Source organism: Parus major, chromosome 28 (assembly GCF_001522545.3).
Source record: "Parus major isolate Abel chromosome 28, Parus_major1.1, whole genome shotgun sequence".
Taxonomy (NCBI): Eukaryota; Metazoa; Chordata; class Aves; order Passeriformes; family Paridae; genus Parus; species Parus major.
In genome coordinates this window covers 2,883,778-2,898,614 of record NC_031797.1, presented here as the reverse complement: position 1 = coordinate 2,898,614, position 14,837 = coordinate 2,883,778, and the positions used below count along the sequence as shown (strand labels likewise).

The 14,837-nt window shown below is 55.0% G+C and overlaps 3 protein-coding genes across 4 annotated transcripts in view; all 3 read right to left on the bottom strand.

Moving 5' to 3' along the window:
* TPGS1 (tubulin polyglutamylase complex subunit 1) overlaps positions 1-472 on the bottom strand; it is a 1,652-nt gene extending 1,180 nt beyond the window's left edge. The window contains exon 1 of the mRNA XM_033520113.1: positions 2-472. Coding sequence (XP_033376004.1) covers positions 2-348 — 347 coding nt within the window. The 5' untranslated portion in view covers positions 349-472. The remainder of the gene's footprint in view (position 1) is intronic.
* Positions 473-614: 142 nt separating this feature from the next.
* Positions 615-5,362, bottom strand: MADCAM1 (mucosal vascular addressin cell adhesion molecule 1). 2 transcript variants are annotated; one of them, XM_015651576.3, is made up of 5 exons: positions 2,986-5,362; positions 2,510-2,776; positions 2,073-2,387; positions 1,273-1,809; positions 615-1,110 (listed from the first exon to the last, which is right to left on the bottom strand). In XM_015651576.3, exons 1-5 carry the CDS (start codon positions 3,035-3,037, stop codon positions 986-988), a joined length of 1,296 nt encoding a protein of 431 aa, XP_015507062.1. In that variant the 5' UTR covers positions 3,038-5,362; the 3' UTR covers positions 615-985. The 2 variants fall into 2 exon arrangements, with proteins under 2 accessions (XP_015507062.1, XP_033376001.1); XM_033520110.1 differs by having other exon boundaries at positions 2,510-2,616.
* Positions 5,363-5,638: 276 nt separating this feature from the next.
* On the bottom strand, positions 5,639-14,831 carry LOC107215429 (hippocampus abundant transcript 1 protein-like). The gene is made up of 12 exons (XM_015651570.2): positions 14,671-14,831; positions 14,346-14,441; positions 13,807-13,869; positions 12,656-12,783; positions 12,132-12,246; positions 11,421-11,639; positions 11,129-11,242; positions 10,575-10,646; positions 10,221-10,333; positions 10,022-10,119; positions 9,308-9,474; positions 5,639-9,225 (listed from the first exon to the last, which is right to left on the bottom strand). The coding sequence occupies exons 1-12, from the start codon at positions 14,710-14,712 to the stop codon at positions 9,016-9,018; spliced, it is 1,437 nt and encodes a 478-aa protein (XP_015507056.1). The 5' UTR covers positions 14,713-14,831; the 3' UTR covers positions 5,639-9,015.
* Positions 14,832-14,837: the final 6 nt, after the last annotated feature.

Genomic DNA, 14,837 nt, shown 5'->3' with positions numbered 1-14,837 from the left:
CACGTACCACAGCGCCCGGGCCAGGCGCTGAGGCGGCCCCGGGGGCTCCGCCGCCGCCTCCGCCAGCACCAGCCGCTCGAAGTACTCGGCCAGGAAGGACACGGGCTCGGCGGGCCGCGCCTCCAGCACCTTGAGCAGCGCCTCCCGCACCATGGCCGTGACTCCGGCTCGCAGCAGAAACTCCGCCGCGCTACCCTCCGCCAGCCCGCCGCCCCCCGGCGCTGTCCGCCCCGGCTCCGGCAGCCCGCTGACCCCCGCCGGCACCGGGGCGGCGGCCGCTCGCCGCTTCTCGTACGCCGCCATCTTGGAGCGCACTTCCGCCCGGGCCGGAAGTTTTGGTGCCGCCATCTTGCGCGCTGGCAGCCAACGGGTGAGCAGGAAGGCAACGCGGGAACGCCGCCATTGGGAGAGGCTGCGGCCGCCATCTTGAGTGCGGGCAAAGGAGCTGCCTTATCGACGGTTACTCGGCGGGCGCCGCGGCCGCCATGTTTACTGAGGGCAGATGCCCCGCCCCTGGCAACCGGGCGGGCGCCGCGAACACCGTCGGTGTCCTGGGGCCGGTGGGAGGCCGCGGGAGCGGGGCCGCCCAGGCCCAAAGGACACTTGCTCAGGGCTCGGACGTTAACAGTTCTTTATTGGAGCACCGGTCCCACCCGCCCGCCGAGCCCACGCTCCCCACGGGATTGCCTCGGATATTCTGTTGTGACAGACAAGCGGCCTTCGTGCTCCCGCCCGTCCGCTGGTTCCGGGTGCCGGGACCCAGCGCAGCGTTCGGTGCCAGCCCGCGGGGATCCAGTCCCGGGCGCGTCCTGGCCTCGTCCTTGTGTCGTCTCTGCTCGTTGTCCTCCCAGGCTTTGCCTCCCGCGGCAGCCGCAGACAGCTGTTCTCCCTCCCGCTCCTTGCTGGCCAGGACGGGGCGAGCGGCAGACGGGGACAGCAGGGACACGGCTGGAGGGCTGCGGCCATCAGCCGCCTGCTCCCACTCCTAGCACAGCTGCTTCCGAAATCTGAATCGTTTCCACAGGCGTCGAGACACGGCGCCGGTCAGGATGAGCCCCAAGAGCGATCCCGCTGTCCCCATAGCAATGGCCGGGCTGGAGCTGAAGGAATCTGCAAACACAAGGAGCTGTTATTGCAACCGGCTCTGCCCAGGGCAGCGAATGCCGAGGGGTGAGCGAATCCCCCAACTGTGCCACCGACACGAGGGGCCGCAGCCCCACCTCAGCGATGAGGGCAGAGCGGGGCAGGGGTCCGCAGATCACCAGCACTCACCGTCCAGCACCATCACCTCCAGGCTGACCATCTGGGCTCGGCGGCCGAGCAGCACGCACTGGTAGTGGCCCTGGTGCCAGGGCTCGGCCCGGTCCAGCCGCAGCGCGGAGCTGCTGCCCGCGGACTCCTCCCGGTACTGCGAGAGGGCTGCGGGGGTCCGGAGCCAGCCCACCGTGGCGTTCCCGGAGCACTGAGCGTGGCACTCGATGCGCAGGGCCCTGCCCCGCGTCCCGGTGGGAGGCAGCGACCAGATGTGCAGGCTGCAGGCAGGATTTGTCCCCATAGGTGGTCCTGTCCCCGCCGCGACAGTGGCCACACGTGCCGTGGAGCTGCCTGCCGTGAGGTCCTGGGGCTCCGTGGAGGGCGCGTTGGTGACAGCAGCCAGATCCAGGGTGGTCTCAGTGTTTGGCTTCCATGCTGTGGTGGGATCACCTGGAGGGACACTCGGCCCTGGAGGAAGTGCTGTGGTGGCCACGGGCTTGGCTGTGCTGGGGTTCCCCATGGAGGTGACCACGGCTGCCGGCTGCTCCATCACAGCTACAAACACACAGAGGCCTTGGTCACAGGTGACCTCGCTGCAGCCCCAACCTCCTCCAGGCCCTGAGCACAGTGAGCAGGAGCAAGGGGGCACTGCCACAAGGGACAGGTGCAGGGATGGGGATGGGAGATTCAGGAGTGGTGCAGAAGTGGGGGCTGCTTCTGCTTGGCGGAGCTATTCCAAGGAGAATGGGGCGGTGGGAGCTGGCTCCAGGGAATGGGGTACATGTGGGTTGGGGTCCCCAGCCCCTTCTAGCACTCACCCTCAGCACTTGCCTCCAGAGAAGCCACCCGGGTGAAGGTCTCCTGCCCGACGTGCAGCGTCACCTCACACCTGAACTCCACCCCTTCTGCCACCTCTGTCCCATTCACAGACAGGGTGGAAATGATGTTATACAGCTCCTCATCGGTCTCCTCAAAATGAAAGTCTGTGTCTTCCACCACGTGGTGCCCCCAGTACCAGGTGAGGGCCACCCCAGAGATAGGATACAGGTGCGTGGCCGAGCACTTCAGGTTGGCAGGGTGTCCCGGGCGCAGGATGTGGGGTGCTGCCTCCAGCCTCAGCGTGTCTGGGAGGGCTGGAAAGGAGTGGCAGCATCAAGGGTGATTTTTGGCAGCACAGCATAGCTCAGGAGTAAAGGGGCTGCCTTGGGGATCCAGAGCTGCGCTGGGAGGCAGTGAAGGGCTGGGGAGCGCTTACCATACACCTTCAATGTGACGGTGTTCTGGTAGTGCTGCCCGTGGCAGCTGCCCTGGCAGATCTTCATGCCCTCTGTGGCCACGATGGCATTCCTGATGTGCAAGATGCTGTGGGTGGAGAAGGAGGAGATGGTCCCCAGGGCGGTGTCCAGCCCCCTCCACTCCACCTTGCCCCCTGCGCAGGCCAAGGAGCAGTTCAGCTCTGTTGAGCCCCCAAACGGCACCAGCGGCTCCCGCGGTGTCACCACCAGCCTGTGAGCGGGGTGCCCTGGGCAGGAGGAAAGTGCAGGGTCAGGGGAGGGGACAGTCACCAGCACCCCGCAGCTCCCAGCGCTGGGACAGGGAGCTACAGCAGCGACCTGGGTCACAGCTCAGTGACAGGGAGGTCCTGGGGTCAGGGGCAAAGCAAGGAGAGCAGCAGCAGGGCAGGGCAGCACAGTGGGTCGGGGGATTAGGGCAGCTCTTGGCCCCACTTACCGCTGCAGCCCCACAGTGAGCTGAGGAGGAGAAGGACAGAAGCCGGTTCCATCACCCACAGGGCAGCAGCAGGGCTGGTTTTCCCTTCTTTCCTTCCTTCCCCCCTTCCAGGGAGCGGGTGCCGCTGGCCGGAGCTGTCTCCTTCTGGCTGCCGGCTCCAACCTCAGCCCTTCTTAAGCCCTTTAGGAACCGCCCCCATGAGCACGGGCCCCAGGACCTCCACAGCTTCCAGCCCAAGGGGTATTTCCAGAGGGAGGTTTCTGATTTTCTTCCAAGTTCAGCTCTTGCACAACACTCAGTCAACGGCAAAGCCAGCAGCCCTTCCAAACCTGGGAAAGTCCCTGTCCCAAAGAGTCCCTGTGTGGCTGCAGGGACCCCCATCACCCCACCGGGGAGCCCTGCACAGGCTCCTGCACACTGGGATGTGGCTCAGATCCAGCTCTATCCCTGTTTTTTGCACTCCCCAGTGGCAAACCAGCCTTTCCCTGACCCCGACAGCTGCTGGGGACACACAGCTGTGGAAAGGGCTCTGTCAGACCCTGCCCCAAAAGCAGAGCCAGGGCCTGTGGCCAGCCCTGTTGGCAGGTGCATTTATTCACACTGGGTGTTTTCAGGGATGGAAGCAGGTGTTCCTGTGAGGGTTGATCTTATGGTACAGAGGGAGAAAGTGTTACCACAGAGGTGTTGAACACCCTGCACTATTCAATCTCAAGACCCTCAGCATCTGTCCTGGGTCCGTGCTGGGTCTGGCATCACTCCCTGGTTCCTGCCCAGCTCCCCGTGGGGAAATGAGCCCTGTTCTGTCCCATCCCATCCTGCCAGGCTGCAGCCAAGGCTGTGAAAGGTCCCAAAGAGCTGAGGGAGGGACGTGCCCATCTCTGCATCCAGTGTCATCACAGGACCAGGACATTTCCTATCTGAGAACTGTTCTGAGAGGCAACTCCGTGCACTGGGTGTGCCACGCATCCTTTTCGGAGGTCATGCCATTAATTCTCTGAGGGTGCAGGAAGCCTCTGAGCAAGGAAAGTGCTCTGTAAACACTCCCCTCCAAATGTGCACACTCAGCTGAAGCAGGTGATTAATGGTGCTGGGGTTTTTGTTCCTTCCATCCTGTGTTAACAGAGACACTTCCCGGATTTTCCAGCAGCCACCAGAGCCCCCCTGCCCAGCCCTGGGACAAGCCACGGCCAGGCTCTTCCCAGAAATGAGTCTGGGAACCCTGAGGACGCACGTGTGGTGCCAGGGTTTCACATCCCTCACCCTGATTGCAGCCCTGCTGCAATGAGAAAATCCCTGAATCGGTGTGAATGAGAGCTGAGCCTTTATGGAACCATCTCAGCTTAAAAAGAAGCTTCCCTGGACCTCAAGAAATTAGTGGTTACCAGAAAGCCCAGAAACAAACTCCACTGTTTTGGAGCTTGGAAGTGCCCAGAGCTGCCCCAGCCACCCACAGAGGGGGCAACACAGAGGAAACTGAAGTCATGGAAACCTGATAATCCTCCAGTTCCAAAGGCTCAGCCACAGAGGCAGGGGCAGCTCAGTGATGTGGCAAAGCCCCCAAGGCAGCTCTCACTCACAGAGCCCCTGAGTAGTGGATCCACCACAAGCCCTGTTCCACCACCTGCTTGTGACCTCTCCTGCAGGGATTCAGAGCTTTCCCCCACCCCAGAGCAGCACAGGAGCTCCTGCTCCCCTGGGCACGGCACAGGGACATCACCAGATGCGTGCACAGGGTGGAAGGAGCAAGCTTACGCACCAGGACTGTTTTCCACCCCACAGGAAGCCTTTGAAGGAACGAAGGGAATGATGGTTTTCCAGACTCAGGGGCTTGAAGACCTTTCCTGGAAGCCGATTGTGCTTCCTCCCGCAGGGCAGGCGCGGGGATTTGTGCCGGGCAATACTTTGTCCAGAGATGTTGCACAGGAAACAAAACAGTTCAGTGTGGAGACACAAAGCATCAAGGGACGAGTGCTGGCTCCAGCACAGGATACCCCCAGAGCCCCTCGGGTGGGGGTCTAGCCCCAGGCTGTCACCACCACCACCAGAAGGGACAAGACTTTGTCACTGCACCAGGGGGAAGGGTGGTCCACAACATCCTGCACTGCAACACCTGCCCTTTGTTCTCCAGCGACATCACGTGAGACAAGTTGTGGGTTTTCTCTCAATTAAAGATGGAAACAATCAAACAAAAGCCAGCTCCAGTCCAGAGGAAATACACACAGAAGCAGCAGGCTGTGTAATGGCTCATGTTTCCAGGATACCATCAATCAAGCACCAGTTCCCATCCCAGAGCTGACTTGGATGTGTTTATATTTTTCGGGATTATATTAGTCACTTAGGACCATCCTCAGCCACCACAAAGGGTGTTTAAATAAGTCAGATAAGATCTAAATTAGGTCTGTCTGAAAAGACAATAATGAAACAATAAGACAATAGAGTTTGGGCTACTAAAAACCAGTCTAAAGGAAGCTCCAGTGGGGCAGGCAGGAGCCAGGGACCTGCTTCCCATCCAGGGCTGGGGCAGGGACTGGCAGCCCCGACCCAGCTCTCCCAAAACTGTCCCACATCCTCACATAATTCTCAAGGGGAATTTCAATTCTGGGCAGAAGCTGCCTGGTACCATTGGTGATGGAGAGGAACAAGGACAGAGACCTTTGACACAACAGGAAAGCAGCAGTTTAATAAATAATCCATCAGAGGGAGAGATTAGCCAGTTCCAAACACAACCTGAACCGAAATAAATACATTTTATCATTAGCTTAAAAAAGAGACACACAAACACAGGTGATGGTGAGCTGTGAGAGAGCAGAGGTGGGGCTGAGTGCCCACACTTTAAAGATACCACAGCTGTCAACAGCCTTTGGAGGGCAGAAAAAGAATAAAAACAAGGAAGTAAAAAGTTACTACTTTGCAAAAATTAATGGCAGAAGAGAAAGCAATGGTGTAATTTGGGTTTTTAATGCAACAAGATCAGTTGAAATTCACTTGACCTGCCAGGACTGCTGACAGGTGACTGAAATGATTTTTGCTTTGTGTTGGGCATTGCTGTTACCATCCCAGATTTTAAGTCCCTGCAGACAAATCCTGGGAATCCTGATGTTAAGCAGCCAGGCTCAGGCACTGCACAGCAGATCAAGCAGATTTTAAGAAAAGACTCCTTTTTAAAAAGTTGTGTTTTCATATAAAGTAACAAGAATTGGCAAAACTGACTGAATGCTCCACACAGCCTTTCCAGCCTCCACGTGGGACGCTGCGGAAGCACCGGCCCTTCAGAACAAGTCGTTCTTCATTTGGCTCCGGTAACTTCAGCTCCAGCACGGCCTGGCCCAGCTCCTGCTCTGTCCCATCGAGGCAGAGCAGTGCAGGGGTCACAGCCCTGCGCTGAGGGAAGGGGAGGCAGCAGGACAAGGCCCCACGGAACCGCCTGAGAGGAACCTCAATGAAGTGGGAAGGAATCCCTGCTTGCTCCCAGCACCCCTGTGCCTCAGAGAGCCCCTGCTCCCCGGTCTGGACACCAGCACAAGCCACCTTTCTGTTGCTAATGGCACCTGGAGAGGTCCTGCTGCTGCCTGGTGCTGCACCCCCCTCCACACACCCACTGCTGTATCCCCAGCTGCCTGCCCAGTGCTGTAACCCCACTGGTGCCCAGTGCCACCAGCAGTGACAGCACAGCCTGTCACCAAACAGACCCCTGACCTGGCAGTCACCCGCTGGCAGCACCTGGCCTCGAGTTTGGGGGCTGACAAAGGGACCAAAACACTCCACGATGCACAGGTCAGCATCACCAGAAGCTCAGGAGCCGCAGGGTGAGGGACATGACCAGGGAGGGGAGACTGCAGGACAGTTCTGGGCTCTGAGGGGAAGGAGAGGCCCCAGGCAGCAGCAGTGGTGAGGGAATGGGACCAGAAACACATTGGTTTCAATAAACTATGAAACAAGGGAGAGGACTTTTAAAAATATATCTCTATATAGTTTATATCATATAAATTATGCTCGTCTTTTTGTAACGTGTCGCTATATTGTACCCGTGAAGCTCCGAGTGCCTCTGTGTGAGCGAGGTAACGGTTCCATGTTTTATTTCATCTGTGTGTGAGGGAAAAACTTACTTCAGCTCACTTTAATCCATTGTAAATCAACAGATCACCAGGACTCGGTCAAAGTCCTGTCTAAAAAAGGCATTTTTGTGAGGAACACAGAGGTGGGGGAACTGCTGCCTGGAAGTGCAAGTGACAGGATTTCCTTCAGGATAAAAGCTCGCCATGCACACATAGTACTGACCATCCCACTAATGTTTGGGAATTGGGAGTTTCACTACAAGGAGCTTGGGAAAAATGGAATCATGGCAGGTCAAGGAAGTTCCTGCTGGCTCTGCTCCCCAGACCTGCAGCCAGACCCACCTCAGCATCCCTCCATGTCCCAGCTGCTCCTAGTTCTGAGCACAGGAGCTGCCACCAGGCCAGGTCAATGCAAAACTGTCAACTTTTAACCAAAAGGCTGATAACCAAATGGCATTTGCAGTTGCTGCTGTGTGTCTGCAAAGATCCATGATGTAAAGGGTCAGCACTGCATCCCTTTTGGCTGCTCTCCCCTGGGTAACCTTCCCCAAACCCACAGAGAGGGGACCCCAGCCAGAGAACAGCCAAGGCATCTGGTTTGGCTGCTGCACCCTCAATTCCTTTAACAAAAGATTCCTGAAGTGTCCTTGGTTTGGTCCTTACTTCCCAGAACTGCTCAATGCCACCACTTCTTATTTACTCAAACAAGAACAATTGTTTCCTGCCCTCTGCCACATTTCTATAAACAACCACACATTCCCTGTTTGCCTCAGCACCTTTCACAATGCTCCAAGCATTCCCTGTTTGCCTCAGCACTCTTTCTGAGCACAGCTGAGCCTGCAGCAGAGGTTGCAGTTCTACTGTTCCATAAACAAAAGCCTCCACAGCAGGCTCAGAAATGCCACATGGAATCCAGACCCCTAAGTCCAAATCAACACAATTTGATGGTGAAAGCACCATCAGGATCTGTTGGGTTGAGAACAAACCAGCTCTGGACACTCTTTGGGTTTAGCATCAGATGGCAGGAGCCTAGGGGCAAACCAACATGCTTTATATAAGTGCTCAAGGTAAACAGTTGTTTCTCTATCCTTTCTCCCAGGAAACCACACATCTCCAAAGTGCTCAGCACTGCCAAGTTGTTTCTCCAACCTGCCAGAGAACTGTATCTCCTAAACAATCCTAACAGCTCCAGAAAAAGATTTCTGAAAAAATCCTCTTACCTACTGCCCGTGGAGGCAACAGGCAAATGCCACCTCAGAGTGACAAGAAAAAGAAAACCAAACAGAACCGCAGCCATTGTGGCCATCCAAACGTTTGTAATTCATGAAGTTGCCCTTCTCTCACCTGCCCATTCTCCCTTGTGTCAGCTGCAACTTCATTTTTATCCTCTTCATCAGAACATTAAGTCAGAAGATTTATATTTTTTTTGGTCTAAGTTTCACTTGGGGCAGAATGGGAGAATTCCTCGGGCCCTCCAGCAGAGAGGAAGCTCAGAGCTCCACTGCCTGGAGCACACCCCATCCCCTCAGCGTGTCACCACACGTGCAGGGGAGCCAGGGGCCAGCAGCAGGAACCAGCTGTATCAGGGATGGGGCATGGAGCAAATGCCAGATTTTATTCCAGGGCAGCTCAGTGAGCTCCCACCAAACACAGCCCACGCTGGCTCCATCCCTCGTGAGCGGCGAGCAGAGGGTTTTGGCAGGGCACACAGGGGACACGCACAAGGGCAGGTTTGCTTTCCAGAACTATCCCTCCAGTGGAGCAGTTCTATCTCCCCTTTCCATCAGCACCAGGTGATACAATTCCATTTTTGCACCAGCTGGGTGTATTTGGCTCGAAGGGAAACCTTGTCCCTCCTCAGTAGCTGTTAGTGGCACAGTCTGTTACCTCGGATCCCTCTCTCCCCCTCCCTGGACTCCTGCTCAGTCCGTCCTTGACGTGGAGTGGAGCCACGAGGCTGGTCCCCTGTCCCACCTCACACGCTGCTGTCCTCGAGCAGGGGCTCCTTGCCATCCGACCCCCCAGCTGGTGGGCTGTGGGGGTGGGCCTGGGCCCCCATACTGTGCTTCTTGTGGCTGCCTGACCTCAGTGCCAGGTTGTGTTCTGGAATGAACAGGGCCACCAGCAGCGACAGCAGCACGGAGCACGCCCCGAACAGGAAAGGTGGCCCAGGGATGATGCTGCTCTGTAGAGACAGAGAGACAGGAATGGTTCAGGCATGAGGGCAAACACAGCCCAGCAAAGAGAGCGAGAAGCTGAACAGGTACCTCATCTGTAGGGTTGGCCATGTTGGGTTTGGAGGCCTTGCCCAAAGTTTCCACCTCAGCCATTTCGTTCAACTCCACGTGGAAGAGATAGAAGACAAAACCATAGAGAGCTGGCCCCAGGCCGTTACACAGACCCCGAATTCCAGTGATCATCCCCTGCACCACACCTGGGGACAGAGTGAGGAAGGGGGAGAAATGCCTCCAGCTTTCCAAAGAAACTTGTTTTACTGGAGGATACATATTTAGAGATATTTAGAGAAAGGATCAAGCACTTGGATCTGGGCTGATGTGCAGGGGGAGGAGTTTGCAGATGAGCAGCTTCACTCAGTGCCAGGTTCTACAAAAACCAGTAATGCTGGGCTTGCTGCTTTGCAGACTGAAATAAGCATGGGCACATCAAGCAACAGTTTCCAATGAACTGGAATTTAATTGAGGACTCAGGGATGTACTGTGAGGCAGGCAAAACACAGCAGCCTCCTCTGCCTCAGAAAGACAACACCAAACACCCACTTGCATGACTTGGAAATTCCTTCATAAAGCACCAGCCATGGTCAAAATAATTGTGTCAATACTGCTGTGAGTACAGTGACACTCCACAGCTGGCACAGATGTTCCTGCCCACCCCTCCACCACCGTGGCCAAGAACCTGCCCTTGTGCCAGTTCAGCACCTGCTGGAATGACCCCCCCTATCAGATGGGTCCCAAATAACTCACCTTGCTGGTCAGGGTCCGTGTTCCTCGACACCATGGCACTGATGGCTGGGAAGGTGATGCTGGACATGGCAGCCACAGCTCCTGCTGCCCACATCATCCTGGGGAGGAGGGAGGCAGCTGTGAGGAGCAGCCACAGCCTCGCCCTGCACTGCAGGGTGGGAGAGGCCACAGAGGGAGAGAAACGTGGGCAAACTCTCACCAAGGCTGTGATCCAAAGCCATACCAGGCAAGCTGCAGGATCTGGAAGCCTAATCCCAGGAGGATGGTGTTTTTATTTCCTATTGAACGCATTAGAATTCCCAACACGACTGTCTGGAAAGAAAAATAGATGTTTTCAAGGCAGGGGCAAAGAAAGAGGGTGACACCAGGAGACAGGATGACAGGAATCTGGGTGACCTTGATGATCTTTATGGGTCCCTCACAATTTAAGATCTTCTCTGTTTCAAAACTCTGTGTGGTCACAGGAGTTCTGACAACTCAGCAGCCTCGAAATCAGAAATTTTGGACATTCTTACAACAGACTGCTCAAGCCAACACAGAAATTGCTTCTCACCTGAGCCAGTATAGAGAGAATTCCAAGTACACCGATAAAGGCTGCTACAGTCTCTGAGGAAAAACCAATGACCTGTGAAAACATCAAAGAGGGACTTTTCAGGCAGATTTGTACCAGGTGACAAGAGCACTTCCATCAATATCACTCATGTTTGTACTTTCCATGTTTACTGAAATAACTGAATTTGCTTCTCAGGGACCCACACATTAACAGCCACTGCCTCTGGGCTGCCACGAGAATCAAACTGAAGATTTTCCTCTGGCTGAAGAAATGGTTTTAAACCACTGAGCTCCTGTGTCTGAAGGTGGCACAGCCAGGATGGCCAGGCAGACACCAGCAAGGAGCCAAGCCAAGCATTACCCCTGGCAATGCCTACAGAGCAGTCAGCAAGCTCACACATTTTTCAGGAGAGCTGGAACAAATCACTGTTTCTTTTAAAATTCCAGCTTTACTGAGTTACTGGCCAAGAAAAGCCACCTTGGGACAGGTGGCACAACTCTGCTTGTATTTATAGGCCAGGATTTCCTGCAGCCAGAGCTTTGACAGAGACTGACCTGTCGCAGGTACAGGAAGAAGCTGGAGTACTGGCCGGCCTCGGGAAGATAGGAGAGAAAGACGGTGATGCAGATGAGCAGCACTGTGGAGTCCTGACCCACCTTCCTCAAGGACTGCAGGAAAAGGGGTAGGGAACGACAAAGAATGCTTTTAAATCTGACTTAACAGCACTGAAAAATCTCCAGGTACAAAGACAGCCAAACCAAGGGTTTAACACCTTAAAAATCAGCAGGACTAAAGCAAACATTAAGCATTACCAGCACACAGGAAAACAGCAGCAGGGTCACTCACAGCAAATGGGTCAGCTTGTTCCCAGGAGATTGGGGCTCCCCAGGAGACTGGGCGCATCTCCTCAGGCAGTGACTCGGGCACAGCCAGCAGGATGAAGCCAATATCCAGCAAAGCCACCCCTGAAGCCAGCACAACCACCAAGGTATCACCGTAGGCTTGGGAAAGGTAAGCGCCGATGGCCGGGCTGGTGACCAGACTGGCAGCAAATGTGGCTGACACCTGGAAGCATAAAACATTCCTACAGCCTCCTCTTCCTAGAGCCCATTTCCTCCTCCCCAGTGACCCAGGAGAACTCCTTCTGGCATCTTTGATGGAGAGGTAAACAAGAATTCACAGGGACTCCTGTGCAGAGACAGATGACAGAATCTCTTGGTACACCTGGGCTAAGTTCTAGCAAAGGGAAATCAAAGCTGTCCTAGCAATTCCCATATGGTCCTGTTGGTAAAGCTACAGGAAGGGCAGGATCACACCCAGCATCACAGGCCCCCCTTCCCTGGTGTGGAAAAGCTCAAGGGCCAGGCTGGTTTATACAACACAGCCAGCACTCAGAGTGGGCAGACATCAGCCTCCCCTCAGAGCTAAATCCCAAACAGAAGGACAGAGAGACTGTGTAATTAGTCAATAAATCTCCCACCCTAATTTTATAACTCTCCTACCTGTAAAGCCCCAGACATTTCTTTCAAGAGCCAGGACAGTGACTCAGCTCCTTACCAGGCCATACGCCGTGCTGCGCTCATGCTCCTGTGTGATATCAGCAACATAGGCAAAAATCACAGAAAAGGTGACAGCAAACACTCCAGACATGGAAATGACAGCAAAGTACCACCTGCAAGAGCCCAAGGCAGAGTTAGAGAGCAGCCACACCACAGTCCACAGCTCCTGAAGCAGAGCCTCTCCCTTGTTTTCCTCTCAGTCCCTCCAGCACACCAGAAGTGGCTTGGGAACATGGACCCTCAGTCTGGCGGTCCCTGAAGTTTTATCACTTATTTTCCCTAAGAGAAATAATGCACTGAGCTGGGGAACAAACACAGTGGACAGACCAACCCCTTATTCCCAATTGAAGCCTCCATCAGAAGCAGACAAGTCAGTCTCTAGGCTGAGCATCCTCCTCCATCCTTGAGGTGGATAAGACTCTTCCATCTCATCCTGAAACGAGCACCTTCAAACCCTCCTCCTTCAGCCCCGTGCTCCTTCCCCTCCTCAGAACCCTGGGGCTGCACTGAGGGTGAACTCACCACGGGCTGATCTTCATCAGGGGAATTGGTGCACACGTGAAGAAGACGGTGAGAAGGAGGAAGGATTTCCTGCCCCAGACATCAGAGAGAGCACCAATCAGCGGGGCACTTAGGAAAGAGAGCAGACCCTGGGATGGACAGACAGACCAGAGGACAGAGAAACCCCTCAGCAAGAGCTTCCAACAACACCAGGAGGAGACAACCCATTCCTGATTGCTACAAGCAACCAAAGCTGTTACAACAGAGCAGTTTATTAAACTCCCCACAGCCTTTTAAGGGAGGGAAAAACAAATCCTCAAGCAGTAAGACCCCACTGAGCACCACTCCTGCTCCCTGCAGAGCTCTGCCCGTGCTGTGGGCACCCAGGCAGCCCTGCCAGGACCTGGAAAGCTGCTGGCAAAGCTCCACCATGGCAACAGCTGCTGCAGTTCTGGGGAAAGCTTTCTCTTGTAGGTGGAGACAAGACAGACACAATGAGAAGCCAGGGCCATTAAGCACAAATAAAATTATTCAAAGCCTTTCCATGTCTCCCAAGGCAGGCAGGGCACAGTGTTTCAGTGCTGATAGGAGTGCCCAGCAAATTCATCTGGCGCTGTTTTCCAAGATCCTCTTGCCAGAGACAGCCAAGAACTGTCTGTGTTGCCTGATTGCCCAGTCAGAACACACAACTATTGTCTGTTCACAACTGTTGCCTGCTCTGGGAATGCTGGTCTAGTCCAAGAAGCTCCCCAGTCCCACAGCACATTCCCACCTCCTGCCTGGAGGTCTCTGAGGCCACTTGGTTTTGCTTCTATCACTAATAAGTTCAGATGTCACTGATTTCTTGTTCTGTTATGCTCCAGAGGATGGGCACAAGGCTGATCTCATGCTGATGAGAATATTTCCAGCTGAAACACACCGCTGTTGTAACTCCAGCCCCACAGTGACAAGCAGCACACTGTCACTCCTGCTCAGTAAAATCAGCTGCACAAGCTGCCCCATGTCTGTGTCCTTCCTTTTGCATCAGGTTTGCCAGAGCCCCATCAAACTGGCCAAATATTGGCTGACATCAGCAAATTCTATGATAATAATATTATAATAATATAATAATGGCTTGCCCTTCTTGCACCAATGATGGATTTAAAGGAAATCCTGGAAGGAATATTCCTTACCTTGACTCCATGAATCAGGCCATTCATCAGGAACGTGTGCTGAGGAAAAGTCTGATGTAAGACCTGGAAGAAAGACAAACCAAACCCAAATGAAAAAGTCAGAGCTAGCAACTTTTGTAAAATTTCCGTAAGCATCTGCCAGCCAGACACCTGGAAGGGCACAATCCAGGGAAAAGGGGAAATATCCTGCCAACAATGCTTCTACATGAAAAGCTCGGCCTGTCCTTTCCAGTATGGGAAACCAATGTCTTTAACATTTTCCAGGTCTAAAAATCATTCCAGCATGCTTGGGTGAGGCTCAGAGAGCCTCAAGCATGCCTTTCCCCATCACCTGAACTCCCTCTGGTTTCTCTTCATGTCACCACATCACTTCTCTGTGGGTCCCCTTATGCTGTCTCTATATTTGATTTGCATTTTATATTACCAGCCTAATGTGTCTAAATGTTTTTGCATAACCAAAGACTCTTTTTCCACAGTTCCCCAAGGAAAGGTTGTGCTAAGACCTTAATTCTCAGGAACTCCCATGGAGACCCACTCACCGTCAGCATCGGCGTGGTCAGCAGCCCCCAGGCAAAGAACTCGAGGAAAATCACCACCACGGCGTGGTACACGCTGGGCTCCCCGATCCCCTGGCGCTGCAAAACACAGCAAAGTCAAAAACCTTTCAGCAGCCTCGTCATTTCAGAGAGCTCACACACTGAGAGGGATCCAAAACACGAGTGAAGGCAGCGAGAGACGCTGCTCTGAAACGTGTTCACATTCTACGGACAGCCCGGGATGCTTCAAACCGCAACCCGAGCAGGACGGTGGGGGATTCCCTGCCCGGGCCCGCGCCGGTTCTGCTGCCCAGCACCGGGAGCGCACCGAGAAGGCGGCGAGAAGCCGGCAGGCGCAGCGCTCATCCATGGGATCCTTCAGGCTGCAGCAGCCGCCGGCTCCATCGCGTCCGTGCCCCAGGAGCGGTTTGAGGCCCAGCGGGGAGAGCCCTGAGCTCGCACCGGACACCGGCACCGCCCGGGCCCCGCGCGGCC

What these genes read in the sequence shown, in the direction of transcription:
- MADCAM1 (XM_015651576.3), bottom strand. Translation starts at nt 3,037, where the DNA reads ATGGAACCGGCTTCTGTCCTTCTCCTCCTCAGCTCACTGTGGGGCTGC. An exon ending in TCTGGAGGCAAGTGCTGAGG is followed by an intron (nt 1,810 to 2,072) that starts GTGAGTGCTAGA and finishes GTGTGTTTGTAG; the next exon opens with CTGTGATGGAGCAGCCGGCA. An exon ending in GGAGGTGATGGTGCTGGACG is followed by an intron (nt 1,111 to 1,272) that starts GTGAGTGCTGGT and finishes TTGTGTTTGCAG; the next exon opens with ATTCCTTCAGCTCCAGCCCG.
- LOC107215429 (XM_015651570.2), bottom strand. Translation starts at nt 14,712, where the DNA reads ATGGATGAGCGCTGCGCCTGCCGGCTTCTCGCCGCCTTCTCG. An exon ending in CTGATGAAGATCAGCCCGTG is followed by an intron (nt 12,247 to 12,655) that starts GTGAGTTCACCC and finishes GGGCTCTTGCAG; the next exon opens with GTGGTACTTTGCTGTCATTT. An exon ending in TTCTCTCTATACTGGCTCAG is followed by an intron (nt 10,334 to 10,574) that starts GTGAGAAGCAAT and finishes TTTTCTTTCCAG; the next exon opens with ACAGTCGTGTTGGGAATTCT.